This window comes from Amphiura filiformis, chromosome 5 (genome assembly GCF_039555335.1).
Source record: "Amphiura filiformis chromosome 5, Afil_fr2py, whole genome shotgun sequence".
Taxonomy (NCBI): domain Eukaryota; kingdom Metazoa; phylum Echinodermata; class Ophiuroidea; order Amphilepidida; family Amphiuridae; genus Amphiura; species Amphiura filiformis.
The window spans coordinates 76,852,133-76,877,214 of record NC_092632.1 but is presented as its reverse complement, the minus strand read 5'-3'; the positions used below and the strand labels follow the sequence as shown (position 1 = coordinate 76,877,214).

The window sequence follows — 25,082 nt, the reverse complement described above, 5'->3', positions numbered from 1 at the left end:
CAACCCGAATAAAAAAATAAAAAATTAAAGAGTGGCAGATGCTTGTCAGTGTTGTGTTGATCTGACCCTTACCTAATTCAAAGCAACTTCCAAGTTGTTATGTCTAGTGAACTGGCACTGATGTTACTGAATAGATTTATCAAGTTAATTTATCAAATCAAATAATCTTGTGTGTGACTCAGCAAGTATGTGCTTTAAAAGGCTCTGACACTCTCTGTGTGATGTTCAACCCTTCTTAAATGTCTCTTGACTTGATATCTAACAATGAAATACTACTTACTTCACATAGCTCCACCTCAGTGCTTGGAAAGTGAATTTGCCTGTGCAAACCAGCGTTGTATTCAGAGTTCATGGAAATGCGATCATGATAACGATTGCGGGGACGGCTCGGATGAACCATCAGACTGTGGTAAGTTGACATGATCCTTCATTTTAATATTTTTCTACTCCTGATCCTGGCTGTGATGGTTTACTGTAGTAGATGTAGGGTTTGTGCTTCCAGGTTTGTGATGCTAAATGGTTTCTATATGGTGTGTCTTAGGCCGCAGTGGTCAGCAAATTCTCTGTAAAGTGTGCCAAGGCTTGTTGGTTTGGGCAGCACATTATAAATCACTGCATTTGTTTTGCAGACATTATGATTGTTGATATCTCAACAGAATCTCTCACTCAGCACCTGTTTACTTCAAGCTATATCCCATCTTAATATGTGTATTATTGTACAGTGAAGCTAACATGTTTCAAGGTAACAAATAATCATTGTTGATTTGTTTCTTTCCCCTTTTTACATTGTTATACTTGCAGTATATCCAACATGCGCCAGTGGCCAATTTTTATGTGACAATAGTCGGTGCATACCTTTAGATTGGAAGTGTGACTCTGATAATGATTGCCATGACAACTCTGATGAACATAATTGTAGTAAGTTATTAAATTTAATCACTTTTGCAGGAGAAGCATTTTTTCATTTTTCGAAGCAGTCAATGAGAATAGATTTTTGTACGCACTTTTAATCTATTTTTCTTAATTGAAAAGTAATTAATTAAGGTCTGCACTTCAAAATCAGGTTAAAATGTGTGCAATGACTAGCTTTTTTACTATCTATACAAAAGTATTTTTCACCAATAATGTTAACTTACGATGTTCTTGTCAATTTTCTCTCCAGCCGCAGAAAACACAGGTCCGTGTAAGAGTGAATCTGAATTCAGGTGCAACAGTGGTAAATGTATCTCCAGGAAGCTGCTGTGTAATAACTTTGACAACTGTCAAGATGGCTCAGATGAATATAACTGTGGTAGGTACACATCACCTATGACGGTTTTATGACATTGCGTAGGATTTATCATTTTTTTCCAAGGAGGTGGATGCATTTACTTGGATGTATGTACCAACATTTTCAGTGAAAATCTTGCTTTAAAAATAGCGCAAATTATAGTTTTTTCTTTATCGTATGGATTAGGTGCAGTTGCCCTGAATGTTTGTTGAATGCACTCACTCCTGCTGGGCTAGCATCACATGCTAGGAAGCTAGACTCTGCACTCAACGCAAGCTGCCGCTCCATCACAGGATGTCTAAGGCCTACCAACATGGACAAGGTCTACCTCTTGGCAGGTATCGCACCACCTGACATCCGGAGAGCTGTGGCAAGCAAAGAGGAACGCAGTAAACAGACCACGGACGTAAGACACCCCCTCTTCAACCACACACCACCAACCAGACGGCTGAAGTCAAGGAAAAGCTTCATCACAAGTACCTCCTCTGCAAACAACATCATCAGAGGCTCGCACCCAGATGTGGAAAGAAAGGCTTTCATCTGAAGCAGTCACCACTGAGATGGTGATTCAACCCACAGAATCACTACCTCCAGGAGCAAACGAAGTCTGGGCAAACTGGAGATGCCTTAACCGCCTCAGAACCGGTGTTGGACGTTGCAAGGATACCCTTCACAAATGGGGATACATCAGTGGCCCGACCATGTGTGATTGTGGACAAGAGCCACAGACGATGCAGCATCTGCTGGAATGCCCGTTTTTGGAAGATCCTGTGACGACAGACGATCTGGCGCAATTTTCTCAACGGGCACAAAAGTGTGTTTCTCAGTGGATAAGTACAGTTTGATGTAAGGACACGAAAGAAGAAGAAGAAGAAGTGCTGTAGATGCATTCATATCTCAGCATGCATGCATTCAATTGTCTAATTTTCCTAACCAAGAAGTATTAAGATATTGATGGGTATAATATTTTTGAACCAACCAGACTTCCAGCTGCATCATAGGATAATGGGGAGGGAAAGAGGAACAAGGCAGGTGAAATCAGTCAAGATATTTGTAGTGGGAGTATTTGAATCATAGATTAATAACCCATATAGATTGGTATGTTCCATGTCTGAGCCCTCTAAGTGTACTTGAATTCAGCTGACAACGGTACAACATTCCAACATGGTGACATCACTCATCTGAGCATACACGGAGTGCTCAACTTGTCAGCGCTTACCCGCAAACTCTCTTTGTGTACGCTTGTGCTATTTGCCCTATTTTTGAGTTTGCTAATGCGCCTTTACTTATCATCAATTACCCATAGGCAACATGCTTACTTTCTGTGGTATGAATTGAATCTTCTTTTCACTGTATACAAGCAAACAGTTTAGCAATTATTTATGGGCTAAAGGAGCTTCTTGTGGATTTAAGGAACTTTTTCTTTTTTTTTAAAAAGAAAATGAACCTTTTAAAAACAAACACAATTACATTTCAGACTATGTTTCATTTGTGGACGATAGTAGCGGATTTGTTTTTTATTCAATTTGATAGGACAACATTCTTTTGCACTTTGTATGGTTCACATTTCTCTTTCTCTCTTCTCTTTTTTTCTTGATCTTGATTCTCTGTAGATGTGAATGAATGTTTTGAGAATGATAAGACACACTTCTGTGAACACAATTGTACTGATTTAAATCCAATTGGATTCCAATGCTCTTGTTATGATGGATTTCAATTAAATGATGATGGACACACTTGTTCAGGTGAGTGGATTCTTTTCATTGTAAAAAGGTTGTAAATGCTAAGGGTTTGAAGCTGTGATGAAACTTGTCAACCAAATCAAAGGTCCATGAATAAACATTGAATCACAACTCATGAATAGAGGTCAATATCAATAATGCTAAAGATGTGTGACCAACAATCGCCATAAAGTGAAATAAACAATTGATTGATTATAGAAACTTTAGTGGTATTATTTAAAACTTGAATCTTCATTTTCATCTACCTATGACTAGCCACATATAAATATAGACACTGGCTTGTACCAGAGATCCATTTGATATTAGGTGTCCTCTCCCTGCCTCCTGTGTTCAAAGCTGCTCATGTTTTTGAGTTTTTTAATTTACTGGATTTGACCAGGGCAGATATTAAAACAGTGAAATGAAAATCAAAATAGGGAATTTACACTAAAAACATTAAAAATACATTGTATATCTGAAGTCAAAATCAGTTATTATCCTAAGTCACAATTGGGAAAATAGACAGTTTTCACTTACACAATTTTGTAAGGGTAACTTTATTAGGAGAGGGCACTATTTAGGTCACACACACTAGTATATTTTCATTTTTTGCGAGAATCTTAATGTATTTCAATGTCTTTTTAATTATATGTTTTTTGATATGCTTTTATAAATAAAAAGTCGCAGAATTCGACTTTTCAAAGAAAAGGTTTGAACACTTTTTGCTTTTGTGTTTTCTTTGCAGATATTAATGAATGTGAATCAACGTTCCCATGCTCCCAGGGCTGTGTAAACTCTGTGGGAAGCTTCCATTGTTACTGCGCTGTAGGATATGTTATCCTAGAAGATGGAATGACCTGTGGATTGAATCAGGACATGTAAGTTTTGTGACATGTTTATGCAAGTTTTTAATCATCTGCTAACCCTGATAAGCGCCAAAAAAATGTTTGGTTGTCATCCACGACCAACCAAAAAAATTAGATATCTTTGATCAGGTTTTTTTTCCAATCACCTTTTTAAGGGAATTTTTTAAAGATATTTTTTATTTGTTATCCACTCATTTTATTTATTAAATGCATATTTGATTAAAACATGAAATATTTCAATTTAAATTAAGTCAAAATACGCACAATTTTACCGTAAAACGTTAAAGTAAAATGGAGAAAGAGCCCTTGAAAAAAAAGGAGCAACCTACCGACTCTCCAAAATTTTTGTTTTGGAAGGGCAACCATACAATTTAGATTTTTGGCCTTTAAACTGACCATTGGCTATCAGACAATTATTTAAGTTAAAGCATAGCATAATACTGTAAAACCTTGTCTAAAAGCATGTGCTTCTAATGAAAACTACATTAATCCAGGCGCCATTATGGAGTTTGAGCAAATAAATTACGGATCCAAGCATATACAAATTAGTATTATTTTAAGACAAATCTATTGTATTGGCATATTTACGCTTGTCTCTAATTAATTTATTAGCTTTCATAAAAAAACACTATATATGCTTGTAGACAAGGTTTTACGGTATGCAATTTTTTATTTCCAAACCCTATGATTTTATTATATTCTAGAATATTCACACTCAAAGACTTCTTGATACTCCTGTCTATTTTTTTTATATGTGTAATCTGTCAATTTATTCCTTCTTTGGTTTGTTTTGCAGTCATTAAAACCAAGCCCAGGTTGATATTCTCCCATCGCTACGACATGAGATCAATAGACCTCGGTGGCCTTAATTACACAATGATTGCGGGTAATCTGACCAATGCGGTGGCGCTAGATTTTGATTGGCATGATATGAAAATCTACTGGTCGGATGTGACGCAACAGGATAGCCGTATTAGCTGCATGACTATGGAAGGAACGGAAAAGACGGTAGGTGCACTTGTACATACTTACTACTGTTGCTCTATTTAATTCTTGGACACAGATGTTCATGCCAGGTATTGTGTCAAAGCATTTGCATACTTTACAGAATCTCCTAGATGAGTGACTAGCTGCTTAGTAACAACACTGTTTAGCGTGATCGGTTTAATATTTTCCGAGCAGGATTTGTATTTATTTATGTCAACTCTCAATGTGTGCTGAGATCAGAGATGTGCTCAACAATATAACTAATGTGCATTTGTACATGTAACATTTGCAAGGACGCCCGATTGGTGTAAAAATGTAGGGACCCTCTCACAGGAGTTAGCCTGAAGTCTGCCTTATTTCTAACATTAGGCTGTTCCAGTTGAAATCCATACACCCCATATGGAAGATACAACATTAATCTCCCACACAGGGGGTGTGAAATTCAAATGGGGTTACCTGAATGTGCGATTCAATTTGAAATCTACACCCCTTTTCCATATTGCCCGTCAGCATGCTTTGGCTGCCAGGAGCTTCATGCTGTAGTATATTTTGTAACACTCAGTCCAATTAGGGTTAATTAATTAATCAACATGCTTAATGCCCCCTTTCAGAAAATGCAACACCATTGGGCGTCGATGTGAGGGAAAATCGGTAGTCAATATCAAAATGTCTGTTTTGAATTGTTTCATTATTAAAATCACACATGCAGGCAAGTCGGAAATCTGGAAATAATATAAGTGGAATTTTGTCCATGTTTCTCCAGGTGTTGCATAGTTTAGGGGTTCTGAACCCGGATGGTTTAGCAGTGGATTGGATCGGTCGCAATCTCTACTGGTGTGACAAAGGCCTAGATGTGATTGAGGTGTCCAAGCTGAATGGGTCATATCGTAAAAAACTTATCACTGAAGACTTGGATGAACCAAGGGCCATTGTGGTGGAACCAAGTGCTGGGTAAGTGAACCATGTAAACTCATGATCAAAATAACTCTGAATGTTTATGATTAAACCAGTGTTATTGTTTTTGCAAATAAAACATGTCTGAAGTCTTATTCCATATCTTATCCCTTTAATTGATTTAAATATGGAATTGAAAATAAGAGTAAGAGATTTTAAATGTGTGGAGTTATGTGAATATTTGAATTAATGATTGTTATTGTATAAAAAAAGAAGTAAAGTTAAAGGTTTGTGTGATCTGATCGACAACCTCACCCCCAATTTTTCTTCATAAAAACTGAGATTTAGGTGTCGTAAGAAAGCTCATATTTTTCTTGTTGCCCCATATATGTTTTGTTTAGATAGATGGTGTAAGCAAAAACATGGTGAATTTTGGTAACCACAACCAGAAGTATGTACTAAATTTTGTTAGGCTTATGTAAGGCAAAAATTATTCGCCTTACTGCGCATGTCAATATAGTACTCTCGCTCGCATATATTCACATACACAAGCGTCAGTCACGCATTACGCAATACATAACTAGCATAAACACTGTGCCCAACTGTGTGCACGCCATTCTTTATCAATACACAGTGTTATGAGTATTATTTTTCCGCCTTATATAAGCTGAATAAAATTTATCATATGGGGCATTGTTATACACATGTTTGCTTCTCATATCAAAACCGCTGGAGAACTACAACTCACAATTTGAAAACATATTGTTTTAAATGGTAGGCCTCAGTCTAATAAAACAGAACATGACAAAATTGGACCACACCCCTTTAATGTCTTGGGCCATTTATCTAAAAACCAAGTAATATTTTTCAATAAGTATCGTAAAATTGTATCTTAAAAATTTTGTTCTCTGCTATTTTGGAATAGGAATCATGTCAATTAAAACATCTGTCCAAATAAAATATTCTTCCAAAATTTGAAAGCTCGGGAGTCCATTGAGTAGAAATTTGTGAATGCCGAGGAAAGGAAATTGTTGTTATTGAAGTAACTAAGTGAGTTTAATTGTAATTGCAGTTTGCTGTTCTGGACAGACTGGGGAGTTTCTCCACATATAGGCCGTGCAAGTGAGTATAGGCTTTGATTTCAGGAGCAAAGAATATTTACAATATCTGCACTTTGACAATCTTGGTGTCTACTTTTATGAGTGTCATATACATTCAAAGTAAAGCTGAATTTATACTCGATCGCTTTTGAAGAAAAAAGATTCTCAGGTATGCTCTGTAAGTTTTGAAAGCGTCGAGGTGATCGATCGATACCCGTCGCTTATGCAAAAACGATGTTGATTTTGCAAGTTGAAAAAATTTCAACTCGCAAGCGATATCACTTGTCAGGTGAATGCATCTATCTCAGCCAATCATTGCCAGTCAACTGGATGTATTTTGCCATTTAACTTTTCTTGATAATCAACTATTCAGAGTTTATTGACAGCAATTTTGGGGCATTTTGGATATTTTAATTGTTATTTGCAATCAAAATCGCTGTGATTAGTATAAATGCGAAAGCGATTAGCAATGCATCGCAAAATTCTATGATTGCCCATTGCTTTTTCTGTGATCGAGTACAAATTCAGCTTAACACATTCTTCTGCTGTTATTAATTTGCATGGGTCAAAAGAGGGAAAACACTGATTCTGATAGTAACCTAACTCAAAAATATAATGAAGTAAACATATTGTGAAAAATACAAGACAAAAAGCACGTCAGCGTGTGTTGTATCGTTCACACCAATTCATCAAATGAATATCCATGGAAATGTACAACCTGCCAGCAGCTCTCAAACTGATGAGCATATTTATTTCAAGAAATAGCATTAATTCTAGTTCTTGATGGTTCAACAACCAATGTTGGTAGGCAAATGAGCTATTCCAGTTGAAGCCTATACACCCCCTTTGGAAAACATGACTTCAATCTCCCACACAGGAGGTGTACATTTCTAATGGAGTTACCCATTCAGGTAACCCCTGTTTAAAATCCACACTCCCTGTCCATAGGGGTTCAGGCAACCCCATTTGAAATTCACACTGTCTGTGATTAACGTCATGTCTTCCATAGGGGGTTTATGGATTTCAACTGGAATAGCCCAATGTGAAGCCCCAGGGTTGCCAAACCTGCGATTTGGTAGCCCAATTGGGTGACTTTTGACCATTTTTCCCGCGACTTATGACAATTTCCTGTCCCATAGAAACCAATGGTTAAGAAAAAAATTGGGTGACTTTTCAACATTGGCTCACACAACTTCTGATAGTTTCCTGCCCCATAGAAACCAATGGTAAAGAGAAAAATTGGGTGACTTTCCCAATTATTTGACTCGCAATTTGGGCTGAAATTTTTTGGCAACCCTGTGAAACCCAATAATCTACAGCCTCCAGAATGTACCCTGGATGTGTTGGCATATGTCACCGTCTACTACTTCTTTTTGTTTAGGTATGGATGGAACTAATCAGATGAAGATAGTTGTCAACAAAATTCAATGGCCTAATGGATTAGCTGTGGATTACAGTACTCAAAGAATCTTCTGGGCTGACGCTAGACAAGATAGGATTGAGTTTGCAGATTTCATGGGAGAAAATAGGTAGGTTTCCCTACAACCATGTACCACCAGCTACTAATTGAAAGAAACAAAAAACAGTAAAATATCCACAGCATTTCATTGTCAACATGGTTTAGTGCACTTTGGGTTTTATTTAAGCCAATTGCCTGGTAGCTAGGTATCTGCCATCTACTTGTTGTGATTCTCCAGCTATTTGAAACTTTTAAACCCTAGGTGAAATGTCTGTTTTGTAGAAATAGGGTATGAGGAGAGCAATTGCACAGATTTTATTGAAGGAAATTCTGTCAGGCTCAACGATGGGCTGTGATGGATTGTGGATCTGAAATTTCATTTTTTGCAAACTTGTAGGGTATGTTTTTTTTATTGATTTGGTTTAATTTGATTGATTCATTGATGATTAGAAGTCGTAAATCTCAGATGGTTGAACTTATAGATATGAAATGTGATGTTTATCTTGTTTTTGCAGACATGTAGTGATCAGTCAACAAATTCCTCACGTGTTTGCCATCACTCTATTTGAAGATTGGGTTTATTGGACCGACTGGGAGAATCGTACCGTTAGCAAAGCGCATAAACACACTGGAGCTAACTGCACGATTATCGCAATACGCTATATAGACCTATGGATATTCATGTAGTGCATCCACTTAGACAACCAGCTAGTAAGTATGATTATTGTCAATACATTAATCTATGTTCATATACCGTAAAAAATCGATAGTTGGCATATGTGCTTACTAAGTGCTTTTAAAACATGCAAACATGAAGGGCCCCAGGGTTAATCATTTTGAAACCCATCCTCCCTCTTTATAATGGCTTTACCTATATCTTCCACAACTGGAGCGAGTATTGTAAGTTACCCAATTGTGTATTCCATTCAAAACTCCCACTCCCACTCCCACTGTGGAATTGTTTAGCTAAATCTTCCACAGGGGGAGTGTGGAATTTAAATGTAACTACCCAATGAGATTCAAATACTATTGTATGCAAAGTGACTCTTTACCCTTCCTACCATTGAAGCTCTGCACTTGCAGATACGCACCCTTTTCATCACAACGGGATCATGCCAGGATCATGTGATTCTTTGGCAATGTTCATAGCTTCTAATGAGATCCGCTAAATTTCCTGCAACCACCTTGCAAAAAGTATGATTATACGCTATGTGCGGACTGGCGTGTGCAAAGGGGGAGCAGGGGGGGCATGTGCCCCCCACTTTTGTTGGTCATTCGGGGGAAATTCGGGGGGAAAATGCTAAAACCGCACCTTACACACCTAAATCAGACTCCATTCGGGGGAACTGAACAACCTGCCCCCCCACTTTCAATGTGCTGCGCACGCCACTGACTGTACTATATTGGAGGAAGAAGAAGATGATTCAAGACCTCACTTTCGAAGTGCCAAACTTACAGGACAGTTGGTTTAAAGAATTAAGATTTTCAGGAAAGTGACTCACACTTAATTTGCTTGTTTCCTTTCAGGGCCTGATCCGTGTAATATTAATGGTAATGGTGGGTGCAGCAACCTGTGCCTACTGAACGAACAGAACAGTATAACATGCGCATGCCCTAACAATTTTTACCTATCTGCCGATGAAAGCACGTGCGTGTCTAACTGTTCTGCAAGTCAGTTTGTTTGTGACAACGACAAATGTATTCCTTTCTGGTGGCACTGCGATGGAGAGGACGACTGTGGTGATGGCTCAGATGAACCTGATCATTGTCGTAAGTTTTTTTTTGTTTTGTTTTGTTTTTTAAATAAAATGCTAGAGTGAACAATAGACCATGAGGAGTGACACAGCTAGGTCAAGAAATTATATAGGCACCTAGGTAGTATAAAAGAAAACCACATGGGTCAATCAGTGGTTCACGTCATAAAACTAGAGTGAAGGGGTACAGTAAAGCATCAGACACATGAAATAAGATGCTTATGCACTCTTGAAGGATGGTGTGTCGTTGTCAGATATGTCTCTTGACTACTCCATCTGGTAGGCTATTCCAAACGTGAACTGCAGTGTGGATGAAGGTCCTGCCAGTATGGCAAGGCATGGACAAGCTGGAACAAGGCATGGACAAGCTGGAACGGGTAGCTGGAACGGGTAGCTCTACAAATGGCTTTGGTAGCAGTGCCTTCAGAAATGGTGGGCAGATCTGGTTGCTGTATGTAACAAGTTTGGATTAAAGAGTAGATCTTTTGTCAGGATTTTGTCATAAAGTAAACAACTATGGATTTGGTGACAAAAGGTTGTTGGTATTCCATCAAATCCATCAAAAATATCTCCAATATTGTTTGTCTAATGATAATAATTGTTGCCATATCATCGGCATCACATAATATCAAATCTCAAAAGGCTGTCTTGTCGGATTTTATTATCCTTGTTGCATTTCATATTGCTTTTTTATATTTCAGCATGCTCCTTTCTTTAAGGTTATTAATTATTTTAAACTGTTGTGATTTGGTAGTTCACAGTATCTTACGAATGGTAGTGAACTTTGGCAAAAACTGCATTGCTCAATTCATAGCGAGCGTGTAGAAGAATTAAAATATCACAGATATACTTTTATAGGTGCTGCGGTTCTTGAGTTACGTTGTAAAGAGGGCTGAAACAACAACACTTTTATAAAACGTACATAACTAATTAAAAACAATAAATTAAGCAAGTTTGCAAAGTATACGATTTGTAGAATGAGCTTTTGCAAAACATCAAGGTGTTAATTTTCAATAATATATTGATCTAGATAATGAAAATTGATTTTTAGGTTTCTTCGACCAACAATACCTCGTCTACCCTTAAGAGGAACTATCTGTTATTTTTGAGAATATAATTGCCACGGTCAAAAATAGATTTTCTTTATACTTTCATATTTGATGGACCTTGACCTCAAACTAACACACATGGGATAAAGTTCGAAAAATATCCCCGCTGCCATGGTAACAGGCAAATTTCAATTTTAGGCCTATTTTCACAATTTTTGCATTTTTCAGCAGTCAAATTGTCAAGTTTTGAAGCCAGTGTTACTAATATACACATTATAAATATGATTTTTTTCTTTATAAGGTATGAATAGGTCAAACCTTAGATGCCGCAATGAAAGTATAAAAATAATCACCAGATGTCAGGGTGGGTTATACCATTTATTTGAAATAGGGTGTTTTTCAATTTTTCAAAGTATGAAAATATACCAACTTTGTATAGCTCATAAACCATATGGTAGTGTTCCGATTTCAACATCGACCACAGCATGTTGAGATGATACATTGGTCTTATGAAAAAGTTACATTTGAGCTTGGGGAAAACACATCTGTATATACAGTGTTGCCAGACATTTTCCTATTTTTCTAAATTCAACACAAATCTCACCTTAAGTTAAATGATGTGAAAATGAAACATCATCCTTTCAAGGAACATTTATTAGAAAGAGAGTTTTTATTCATATCAAATTTGATCAGTTATAATGGTCAGTGTTGTTCTAAACCACATGGTTGTTGCCATAATTGGGGTTTAATTGTGATTTGTGGATATTGTCAACTTTTTACAAGTCATAAAAATACCAAAATGCATTTCTATAATAAAGAAAGAAACATCAACCTCGTCATGTTGAGATGATATATTGGCCTTATGAAAAAGTTACTTTGATTTGGGGGTCGGGTTAAGACATCAGTTTATACAGTGTTGCCAGATAAACCACATGGGTGTTGCCATAATTGGGGTTTAATTGTGAGGTGTGGATATTTTCAACTTTTTACAAGTCATAAAAATACCAACTTGCATTTCTATAATAAAGAAAGAAACATCAACCTCGTCATGTTGAGATAATACATTGGCCTTATGAAAAAGTTATTTTGATTTGGGGGTGGGGGGTAAAACATCCGTTTATACAGTGTTGCCAGATATTTTCCTATTTTTTCAAAATTCAACATAAGTCTCGCCCTAAGTTAAAAGATATGAAAATGAAACTTCACCTTCATACGGAACATATCTTTTTAGAAAGAAAGTTAATTTCATATTCAATTTGATCATCTGGGATGGTCAGTGTTATTTCTAAGCCATATGGGTGTTGCCATAGCTGGCATTTAATATGACAATTTAGATATTTCCAGCTTTTTACAAGTCTTAAAAATAGTACACATCCTTAAAATTATTGTGGAATGAACGCAATATTAAGGTTAAAAATTACCCTAAGAACACTTAGTATGTGAATTTAAATTTGAGTTCGGAAAATATTTCCTTCTATACAGTATTGGCAGTTATTATCACATATGTTCAAAATTCAATGTATGTCTCACTTTAGGATTTATATTGTTTAAATCGCTGCCATGAATAAACCACATAGATGATGCCACTATAAATGGAGTTAATAGTGAAATGTGGATACATTTTCAATTTTAAAATGACACCTTATTAAAGTTACAGCTATAGTATTCCAATTTTTCACAAAAAACACCCAAAAAGCACACAAATTTGTCCTAATTTGGCGCTCTTATGGGCACTTTTGCCTTAATGCACCCAATTTGGTGTATTGTCTCCACTGCAAACCCACCAATCGACATACCAAAATTGCTAAGGTACCCCCAAAACCGTGGCACATCCCTCAGATACCTTTAACTGGGAGAACCCCTCCGGGCCATGTCATAGGTGTACTGTGCCCAGTAGACCTCTTTTTCTACTTGAAACGGATATTTCCTCAGACAACTTTTATCAACATTTGGTGATTTTTTATTTTGCTTTAACCCTGCAAGTATCTGCAAAAGTGTTCATATAAATCTCCTTCAGTCTTGAAAGCTTAATTTTTACAAGCTCATACAAATTCATGTCATCAATGAGCAGGGGATGCTTGAATGACAGAGAATTAGCAACAATATCATGCAACATTTCAATGGTCATTTCTTCTTCATACTTTCGACTCTCCCAAGTAGCTCCTCTCGGGAAAGGTAACTGGACATTAATTTGTCTGGCTGTGAAAAGGTTCTGTGCGTTATTGTCTTTGACTACATGTATTCTCATATCTTTCGAGACATTTGCTGGATCTATATAGTTTTTTGCCCATTTCTTCCCCATATCTTTTTTGCAAGTATAGTTGGGATGTGTGCTTTAATAATATGGGGTAGGCGTAATTTAAACATTATCTTACTCTTATATGCATCTTTTTGCAATGTAACAATCTTATGTTATTTTAATTTATTTTAGCCTAGCTAGTATGTGTATATTGGTAAAAACATTATGGCTTTTATGTATATTTTAAAGTATACATGTTTGATGTTTTCTGTGTTGTATTTTAAGGGGTTGGTCACCCACCTTTGCACAGTATTTTTGTCGGACCTGAGAGCACATCAGACATACCAAATTGCATTTTGAATACGAGGAATGTCCTTCTGATATAAAATAATTTTGATTTTTTAAATTCAGCGATACAATAAAAATTTAGGGTAAATTATGCATATTGAATTTTTTATTTTTTGACATATTACAGTTAATTTAATAAATCTAGTGATATGTACTTAAAGTGTATGTAGCTGGAATGAAAATGTCCATATGAAAATTTGACCTTTCATAGTGAAGATATAGATTTTTCCCCCAAAAGACCTTAGGTGTTTTGGTGAAAAATCTATATCTTCAATACTGAAAGGTCAAATTTTCATATGGACGGCTTTTCATTCCAGCTACATACACTTTAAGTACATATCACTAGATTTATACAATTTACTTTTGAGATCTGTTAAATTTCAAAAATATCAATTTCTAATCATTTGCCATAAAATTTGTATTATATCGCAAATTTCAATATATGTCTGATGTGCTCTCAGGTCCACAAAAAATATGTGAAAACATCGCTATTTGAACCCTTATGACTTATAAAAATATCGACATCTCACTATTAAACCCTAATTATGGCAACACCCATGTGGATTGGAACAACACTGACCATTTATACAACTGATCAAATTTAATATGAAAGTAAATTTCATTTTAATAAACTTTCCTTGTGAAGGTGAAGTTTCATTTTCGCATCATTTAACTTTAGGTGAGACTTGTGTAAAAAAACAAAAAAATAGGAAAATATCTGGCAACACTGTATAAACATATGTTTTCCCCAAGCTTAAGTGTAAATGTTTCATAAGACCAAATATGTATCATTTCAACATGGTGAAGTTGATGTTTCACTTCCACATATTTTTTAAGGAATGCATACCATGGTATTTTGGTATTTTTAAAACTTGTAAAAAGTTCAAAATAACCACATCTCGCTATTCAACCCTAATTATGGCAACACCCATGTGGTTTGGAACAACACTGACCATTTATACAACTGATCAAATTTAATATGAAAGTAAATTTCTTTCTAATAAACTTTCATTTTCAACCTAAGGTGAAACTAGTGCTGAATTTTGAAGAAAAAAAAAAAGGGAAAATATCTGGCAACACTGTATAAACAGATGTTTTTCCCCAAGCTCAAATGTAAATTTTTCATAAGACCGATGTATCATCTCAGCATGATGAGGTCGATGTTTCATTTTCACATCTTTATTTTAGGAATGTATGCCATTGTATTTGGGCATTTTTAAGACTGAAAAATAGCTGAAAAAGCTGAAAAAAGCTGAAAAAAAAGCTGAAAAAAGCTCAACATATGTTGAATTTTGAATTATGTGATAATATCTGGCAATACTGTATAGAAGGAAATATTTTCCTAACTCAAATTTAAAATTTAAATTCACATACTAAGTGTTCTTAGGTTAATTTTTAACCTTAATATTATGCTCATTCCACAATAATTTTAAAGGTGTGTACTATTTTTAAGACTTGTAAAAAGCTGGAAATATCTAAATATTGTCATATTAAACGCCAGCTATGGCAACACCCATATGGCTTAGAATAACACTGACCATCCCAGATGATCAAATTGAATATGAAATTAACTTTCGTTCTAAAAAGTTATGTTCCATATGAAGGTGAAGTTTCATTTTCATATCTTTTAACTTACGGCGAGACTTGTGTTGAATTTTGAAAAAATAGGAAAATATCTGGCAACACTGTATAAACTGATGTTTTACCCCCCCCCTCCCGATCAAAATAAACTTTTTCATAAGGCCAATGTATCATCTCAACATGACGAGGTCGATGTTTCTTTCTTTATTATAGAAATGCATTTTGGTATTTTTATAACTTTTAAAAAGTTGAAAATATCCACAAATCACAATAAAACCCCAATTATGGCAACACCCATGTGGTTTAGAACAACACTGACCATTATAACTGATCAAATTTGATATGAATAAAAACTCTCTTTCTAATAAATGTTCCTTGAAAGGATGATGTTTCATTTTCACATCATTTAACTTAAGGTGAGATTTGTGTTGAATTTCAAAAAATAGGAAAATGTCTGGCAACACTGTATATACAGATGTGTTTTCCCCAAGCTCAAATGTAACTTTTTCATAAGACCAATGTATCATCTCAACATGCTGTGGTCGATGTTGAAATCGGAGCACTACCATATGGTTTATGAGCTATACAAAGTTGGTATATTTTAATACTTTGAAAAAATTGAAAAACACCCCTATTTCAAATAAATGGTATAACCCACCCTGACATCTGGTGATTATTTTTATACTTTCAATGCGGCATCTAAGGTTCGACCTATTCATACCTTACAAAGAAAACAGTATATATATATTGTGTATATTAGTAACACTGGCTTCAAAACTTGACAAATTGACTGCTGAAAATGCAAAATTGTGAAAATAGGCCTAAAATGAAAATTTGGCTGTTACCATGGCAACGGGGATATTTTTCCCAAATTTATTTCATGTGTGTTTGTTTCAGGTCAAGGTCCATCAAATATGAAAGTTTAAAGGAAATCCATTTTTTGACCGTGGCAAACATTTAACAAAAATTCTCCAAAATAACAGATAATGCCTCTTAATGAGTTGACATGGGATTGTAGTAGTATGATACTACCTCCTCAAAATTAATATATCAAGTTAATTTTACACATCTTACATCTTGTCACAATTAGATGACAATTTTTAAAAAATGCACACAAGGCGGCTTTTTTGAGATACGACAGTAAGTAATGCGGACGATATGGTAACAATTATTATTATTAAACAATTGGATTTTTTCCTTCATAAACGGCACACATTTTTCGCAACAATTTACGTCAAATGGCAGTAATATTTGCACAAAATGTTGTAAATCTCATCACAATTGGAGATGTATGACAATGATTATGTGCTGAAGTGAAGAAAAAAAAAACTTCATTTAATTTACCTCATCTCTTGATCAATTTGAGGGACAAAAAACTCATTTTGCTTGATCATATTGGGCTCTTCCAGTTTTAACACATGCACCTTGAATGGAAGACGTAACCTTAATCCTCCACACAGGGGGTGTGAATTTCAAATTGGGTTACCTGAATGGGCGACTCAATTTGACATCTATACCCCAAGTGTGGGACATTAAGGTCATGTCTTCTACAGAGGGTGTATAAATTTCAACTGGAATAGCTCATTTGATTATATGTTTGACATTGGGTTTTCATAAATACACATTATTATACATTTTGACTCCACAGGTGAATTCTTTTGTGTAGCAGGCCAATTCCAGTGCAATAGTTCAGAGTCAGCCACTCAGAAACAATGCATCAACCCAGCCTTCATATGTGATGGTGATCATGATTGCGAGGATGAGTCTGATGAATATAACTGTGGTAGGTTTAAGTAATCAGGAGGCACAGGGGAAAGAAGAACCATGCACCGCACTACCATAATTTAACATGAAATTACAATGGAAACATAACACGCGGGGACTTGGACCTTAAACCTTACGCTTGTGCAGTGAACATCCTAACCACCTAGTTACACAGACTGTCCCTGATAAACAGGACTCAAGTCTGGTACTTATTGATATAAGCAGTCAGGGTAAACAGTACAACAACACACAACATACCAGCATACAAGATCAATAAATGATGCATATCCGCCAGCCTTATATATCATACAAACAAGGGAAGAGGCTTAAGCATTGTACACTGGAACATAGAAACATTCAGACATTAATAACTAGTAAGACTCAAGATTAAAGCAATAGTGCAATATAAGATATTATATAGGGATATAAGATTTTTATTTTATCTTTTACTGTGGACCTGGCTCTGTTGAGGATCAAAATCAATGTAGGGGAAAACATTGCAACATTTTTTCAGCTTTGTGTAATTTTCTGATCCTTTTCAGATCTTCATTCATGTTTGCCAAGCCAGTGGAAGTGCACTCAACTACAACGTTGTATACCCCAGTCATTCCACTGTGATGGAGAACCTCATTGCCCAATTGAGGGTGAGGTTGCTGAAGATGAGCGGGATTGTCGTAAGTAACATGTATAGCCATTTCAAATAATTGTAGCTCCGTGATAAAAATATAGGCATATAACACGGTCCAGAGGTGCATGCACATGCCTTAAGGTCCGTTCATACTAGCACCGCATTTGCGATACGTTGCTTTGCAATGCCGATATATCGATTACTTTTTATCGCAACTCAACATAACTCGTCGCATTTCCAAGTTAAAATGTATTTATCTTTATTGCGATATCGCAGTGCAGTATTTTGCAGTATGATGCAGTGCGGCATCACAACGCAATTGCGGCGCAGTATGAACGAACCTTTAGACTGCATACAGATACAGTAAAGGTTCCGTAGTTGGTCACATGATTCAGATTAAGGGGACTAATGCTGGTTTCATACTTTCCTGCCACTTGCCGCTTTGACAATGATTTTGTTTCACTGCGCTGTCGCACCAGAAATGCTAGTGGTGACCAGCGGCAAGCCGATATATCAGTGGATATCCACTGAAAAATGTCATAAAAAGAGGGTGCTATAATCACAAAGTTCTCTTTAATATCTGCATTGTATATTTTATTTTACTGTGCAGCTAACCCACAATGTCGATCCAGTCAGTTCCAGTGTGAAACATCTAAGCGATGCATTCCCAGTGTGTGGCAGTGTGATGGGGACAGTGATTGTCCTGATGGTAGTGACGAGCCAGAATCTTGCGGTAAGTGACCAGTGTTCAGATGACACTGGAATGGGCTAATGTTGTGGCAATTGGGAGTAATCTATGGGTTATGGGTATGGTAGGCTATTTAGGTCTTTGAAAGTCAAAAGTCATTTAATGATCATTTTATTTGAGATCAATATTGATTTAGGGAACATAATGTGACCAGCTCCAACAAAACCCGGAACAAGTCGCCAGACATGTTTTTGAGTTATAGGCCTTTCAAGATGACATTCTCATTAAATAAATAAATAAATAAATAAATTTCGGATTTATATAGCGCCTTTTTCCAGCTAGATCTTGAAGGATTCAAAGCGCTGTAATTTCGCTGCCATGGTGAATCATCACAATCAGATCGCATCATCTATGCCAGTTGCAGCCGAACCTCAGGCGCAGACCTATCCGCACTTAGATTGTAACATCCACCAATTATCTGTGCAGCTCCCCAAATTCCTTTGGGTGAAGGAAGTTTTTGATAACCAAACAACTAATCACCGATTTTTTGAAAGCAGGAGGAAACCGGAGATCCCGGAGAAAACCTGCGAGAGCGAGCATGGAATCGGGATAAACCAGGTGCACATGAGTCCTTGGGCAGCCGGGCTTGAACCCGGGACCTCAGTGGTGCAAAGCGAGGAACTACCGCTGCGCTAACTCGCCTCCCAAAAAAAAAAGAAATCAAATTTTGGAATTCTTAACTTTCATGGTATTTGACTGTGGGACTAAGTGGACTTTCAAATCTTTGAAAGTACCTATAAAAATGAGGGTTATTTAATCAATAAATAACAGTTGAACTATGATAATCCCTATTCAATCCTGTGTAAGGCAGGAAACTAATTGGCACATTACATGTACTCAGAATAACAGTTCGGCAAAAATATCAAGGTATCATTTACAAAATTATCCATATCTTGAAAAGTATTGATACTATTTATATAATTTTCGTATAATTTTAAAGCTTATTGTGTAGTGCTTACTTATTTGAATCATGACTTGTCAAAAATGCGACTTGCTCCTGGTTTTGTCAGAGCAGGTCACATATGTTAACATTTTGTCATTCCTTACACATATAGTTTGATGGATCTTGATGCAACTTGGGACACAATAACTTTTGTTCACTTATATATGCACACACTTAACATTTTGCTCCTTTCAAATAGGAAGTATCCCATCTCCATCGAGGAGGATAACATGTTTTGAATTTCTGATGATTTTTTTTAGGTGCTCATACTTGCCCTGTGGAGGATGAATTCACATGTGAAAATGGAAGGTGTATTCCATTACGCTGGAAATGTGATGGGGAAAATGACTGTCAGGACGGCTCTGATGAGAATAGTACAGATTGCCGTAAGTTGTTTTTTTTTGCATGTATTTCATCCTTGGACTTGAAGTACTCTTACAACATCACCACCAAAGATTCTCGAATACTAATATGTGACGTGTCATGTCAAAAGGAGACACTTTTGGGCAGGATCGGAAATGGAGAAATAGCCAAAAATCTGCCCGGGGTGATATTTTCACAATTTAAGTTTATTGCGAATTTGTGATGTTGTTAATGTTAAAAATAATGTCTGATAGTTTCAGACTGTAATATAATTGGCATCTTGTATTTTTTGAGACATTTTCCAAGGTAATCCCTACTTCTCAACATTGCCAGTAATATTTTTAAAGGCCGATATCTCAATTTCCAATTTTTAATACCACAACTTAAGAACTCAATATCTTCGCTTAGGAGCGTCCGATATCATTGGGGAAAACAGCGTTGTGGACCAAAATACCTCTATATTTAAGTTATGTAAAAACCTCAAAATTGATAACCTGCCCAAAAGTGTCTCCTTTTGACATGACACGTCACATATACTAGCCTATAGGATAAGCCATACATTTGCGCAAATGAAGTCAGTCACACACTCAATGCGCGATCATGCACATGTGATGGCATGTAAGAGATTGACCTGTGGAAGAGTTGATGCATGTTTAATTTTGTTGTGTAAAAAATCTTACCGACGAACACTTGGCCGTTTCTTTCCATTACTATTATATTGTGAAAAAGCAAGTAGCTAGTAGCTAAGGTGTTAGCTCAATATTTTAGGAAAATATTATAACGGATGACCCTGTGTTGACTTTGCCTAAATCAGCTGTATTTATGCTGGAAAGGGTATGTAATAGCTCTTGGCCTCCGCCATCTTGGAAAAATTTGGTGTACTGAAAATGCCCAGCAACTGTCAATCAAATACAAGATTGTGAATTAAATACGGGATATAAGTCTATTTCACTATTGAAACAGTAAGCACAACGTTTGTAGTGCACACATACGTTAAATTTAGGCTAAGTAGCTCTAAGTGTTACTACGTGTACTGGAAAAGCCTAGCAACTGTCACTCAAATTGCCGATGTATCAATTCAACTGCCGTAAAGTGACTACACTTTTTATACAGGGTTTGAATACAAGTGTCACGGCCCTGATCACCACTGCAGTTGACACAAGAGGAGGTGATATCATCTGAGCTGGTATACATCATCTCAAGTGACATTACATGAGGTGATATCATGTGAGGTAATTTCACCTGGCATCACCTTAGGTTTCTGCTAAAACCACAATGTTGTAAAACATAGCAACATTGTAATAACTAAACAACATTGTGACAATGTTATACAATGTTGTGACAATGTTATGAGACAGTGGGGTGATGGCAACTGGGCTGATATACAACATCACCTTGGGTGACATCATATGAGCTGATATACAACAACACCTCAGGTGACATCACTTTAAGTGATATCATCTGAGCTGATGGTATGTTATCTTTTAACAGTGTTTGATTCTTTACATGAGTTTACAATCTGATTTAAAAGGATGGTAATTATCATAATAAACATTTTTGTTGAATATTAATTCAATTTGATCCCTTCTTTTTATTGCAGAGCACACTACATGTCAAAATGGATTATTTAAATGTTTCAATTTCCGCTGTATTCCTAAGATGTGGCACTGTGATGGTGATAATGATTGTGGCGATAATTCAGATGAAGTTGGTTGCAGTAAGTGATGACTAATTCAATTCAATTCAATTCAGTTCAGTTCAATAATGTAGGTGACGTTGGTTGCAGTAATTGGTGACTAATTCAATTCAATTCAGTTCAGTTCAATAATGTAGGTGACGTTGGTTGCAGTAAATGATGACTAATTCAATTCAATAATTCAGATGAAGTTGGTTGCAGTAAGTGATGACTAATTCAATTCAATTTAGTTCAGTTCAATAATGTATGTGAAGTTGGTTGCAGTAAGTGCTGACTAATTCAATTCAATTCAATAATTCAGATGAAGTTGGTTGCAGTAAATGATGACTAATTCAATTCAATTCAATAATTCAGATGAAGTTGGTTGCAGTAAATGATGACTAATTCAATTCAATTCAATTCAATAATTCAGATGAAGTTGGTTGCAGTAAATGATGACTAATTAATTCAATTCAATTCAATAATTCAGATGAAGTTGGTTGCAGTAAGTGATGACTAATTCAATTCAATTCAGTTCAATTCAATAATTCAGATGAAGTTGGTTGCAGTAAATGATGACTAATTCAATTCAATTCAATTCAATAATTCAGATGAAGTTGGTTGCAGTAAGTGATGACTAATTCAATTCAATTCAATTCAATAATTCAGATGAAGTTGGTTGCAGTAAGTGATGACTAATTCAATTCAATTCAGTTCAGTTCAATAATGTAAGTGAAGTTGGTTGCAGTAAGTGCTGACTAATTCAATTCAATTCAGTTCAATTCAATAATTCAGATGAAGTTGGTTGCAGTAAATGATGACTAATTCAATTCAATTCAATTCAATAATTCAGATGAAGTTGGTTGCAGTAAGTGATGACTAATTCAATTCAATTCAGTTCAGTTCAATAATGTAAGTGAAGTTGGTTGCAGTAAGTGCTGACTAATTAATTAATTAATTCAGTTCAATTCAATAATTCAGATGAAGTTGGTTGCAGTAAATGATGACTAATCAATTCAATTCAATTCAATAATTCAGATGAAGTTGGTTGCAGTAAATGATGACTAATTCAATTCAATTCAATAATCCAGATGAAGTTGGTTGCAGTAAGTGATGACTAATTCAATTCAATTCTAATCTAATAATTCAGATGAAGTTGGTTGCAGTAAGTGATGACTAATTCAATTCAATTCAGTTCAGTTCAATAATGTAAGTGAAGTTGGTTGCAGTAAGTGCTGACTAATTCAATTCAATTCAATTCAGTTCAATTCAATAATTCAGATGAAGTTGGTTGCAGTAAATGATGACTAATTCAATTCAATTAATTCAATAATTCAGATGAAGTTGGTTGCAGTAAGTGATGACTAATTCAATCCAATTCAGTTCAGTTCAATAATGTAAGTGAAGTTGGTTGCAGTAAGTGCTGACCAATTCAATTCAATTCAATTCAGTTAAATTCAATAATTCAGATGAAGTTGGTTGCAGTAAATGATGACTAATTCAATTCAATTCAATAATTCAGATGAAGTTGGTTGCAGTAAATGATGACTAATTCAATTCAATTCAATAATTCAGATGAAGTTGGTTGCAGTAAATGATGACTAATTCAATTCAATTCAATAATTCAGATGAAGTTGGTTGCAGTAAATGATGACTAATTCAATTCAATTCAATTCAATAATTCAGATGAAGTTGGTTGCAGTAAATGATGACTAATTCAATTCAATTCAATTCAATTCAATAATTCAGATGAAGTTGGTTGCAGTAAATGATGACTAATTCAATTCAATTCAATTCAATAATTCAGATGAAGTTGGTTGCAGTAAATGATGACTAATTCAATTCAATAATTCAGATGAAGTTGGTTGCAGTAAATGATGACTAATTCAATTCAATAATTCAGATGAAGTTGGTTGCAGTAAATGATGACTAATTCAATTCAATTCAATAATTCAGATGAAGTTGGTTGCAGTAAATGATGAGTAATTCAATTCAATTCAATAATTCAGATGAAGTTGGTTGCAGTAAGTGATGACTAATTCAATTCAATTTAGTTCAGTTCAATAATGTATGTGAAGTTGGTTGCAGTAAGTGCTGACTAATTCAATTCAATTCAATTTAGTCCAGTTCAATAATTCAGATGAAGTTGGTTGCAGTAAGTAGTGACTAATTAAATTCAGTTCAGTTCAATTTTATTTATCAATCATATACACATATTAAAAATATTGGAATAATTACAATGAAATCAATCAGATTATGAGTAAATAGGTACATCTTGATACTAAATCATTATAAAGGTGATATTTCAATGTAAAATAGTATTGTGATATAAATAAGTGCCAGACGTATAGGACAACGCATATATAACACAAGAAAATAGTATGCATATAAAAGCAAATGAATGTGGTAATATAATAGCAGGATAAAGTAACAAATCAAAAATGTTTCAGCCCGACCTGCTTTATTTATGAATGGGCTATTCCATTTAAAATCCACACTACCCCTGTTGAAGATTTTGGAAATATATTCCACAGGGGGAGTATAAATTTTAAATGGAATTAGCACATTAGGCAACTCCATTTGAATTTCATACAACCTCCGAGAAAGATTCAACCTGAATCTTCCACAGAGGGAGGGTGAGTTTCAAATGGAGCTGTCTAATATGCTACTAACCTAAAAATTCATACTCCTGCTGTGGAAGATATTTTCAAAATCTTCCACAGGGGTAGTGTGGATTTCAATTGGAATAGGCAACAGTTGTTTAGACTGCTCATCAATGTTGTGTTTGGTTTTTGTTTCAGAGATGACCAGTTGTCCACCAGATCATTTCCAGTGTGAATTCAACCAATCAACAGAATGCATGCCAAACAGTTGGCATTGTAATGGAGACGTGAATTGTCCCGATGGCTCAGATGAAACAAATTGTGGTAGGTGCTGTTATAGACCTATGATTTTTTTTTTTTTTTCAGAGGAGCACTTTCTACACTAGTTAGTGGTGTGCCTCATGGGTGGGGCAGGGGGCGATGGATACTACCCTTGTTCTTAGTACTCTTTAGAAATGCACACATTCGGTAAACACCTTGATTTGGGTGTTAAAAAAATTGCACATTTTTGTGCGCTTTGTGCAAAACGATCCAAATATGTATCAACTTTTACTTCAAATGGTATGAAACCAAAATATTTTGCACTTTATACAGATATCCCAGTAAAATTGGGCCAAACTACTGATCACTGGGCAAATTTTTTCTTTACCAACAGTGATTAAAATTTGATGTGTTAGAGCAGGGGTTCTCAGTTATATTTGCTTGTGGGCCACAGAGTACCAAAATCATTTCAAAAGTGTTTGAGGTCCAAATACACCTTGGTTTGCTCTGTGTACTGATCATTTCAGAGCGGTTCAAGGGCCAACCAAAATTGGTTGGGCACCAGATCTGGGCTTTTGGACGCCTATTGAGAACCCCAGTGTTAGAGCATTTAAAAACTTGTTTTTTCAGACATGAGTACATGCAGTGAGAATGAGTTCCAGTGTAGAAATATGAGGTGCATATGGTCGAGGTGGAAATGTGACGGTGACAGAGACTGCGCTGACGGGTCTGATGAAGAAAATTGTGAGTATCCATTCCAGAAAAATACAGCACTGATTTGTTTGGATTTCAAGTTCGGCCAATGAAACACAACTCAATTCTAATTATT

The 25,082-nt window shown here is 35.7% G+C and overlaps 1 protein-coding gene across 1 annotated transcript in view; it reads left to right on the top strand.

Moving 5' to 3' along the window:
• Positions 1–25,082, top strand: part of LOC140153760 (low-density lipoprotein receptor-related protein 1-like) — a 228,719-nt gene that overhangs the window by 159,040 nt on the left and 44,597 nt on the right. Inside the window, 19 exon segments of the mRNA XM_072176614.1 lie at positions 290–409; positions 802–918; positions 1,163–1,291; positions 2,884–3,015; positions 3,737–3,850; positions 4,654–4,865; positions 5,608–5,795; positions 6,811–6,860; positions 8,220–8,367; positions 8,813–8,946; positions 8,949–9,008; positions 9,825–10,067; positions 16,917–17,051; positions 17,575–17,706; positions 18,271–18,393; positions 19,612–19,737; positions 21,315–21,431; positions 24,191–24,316; positions 24,884–24,997. Coding sequence (XP_072032715.1) covers positions 290–409; positions 802–918; positions 1,163–1,291; positions 2,884–3,015; positions 3,737–3,850; positions 4,654–4,865; positions 5,608–5,795; positions 6,811–6,860; positions 8,220–8,367; positions 8,813–8,946; positions 8,949–9,008; positions 9,825–10,067; positions 16,917–17,051; positions 17,575–17,706; positions 18,271–18,393; positions 19,612–19,737; positions 21,315–21,431; positions 24,191–24,316; positions 24,884–24,997 — 2,520 coding nt within the window.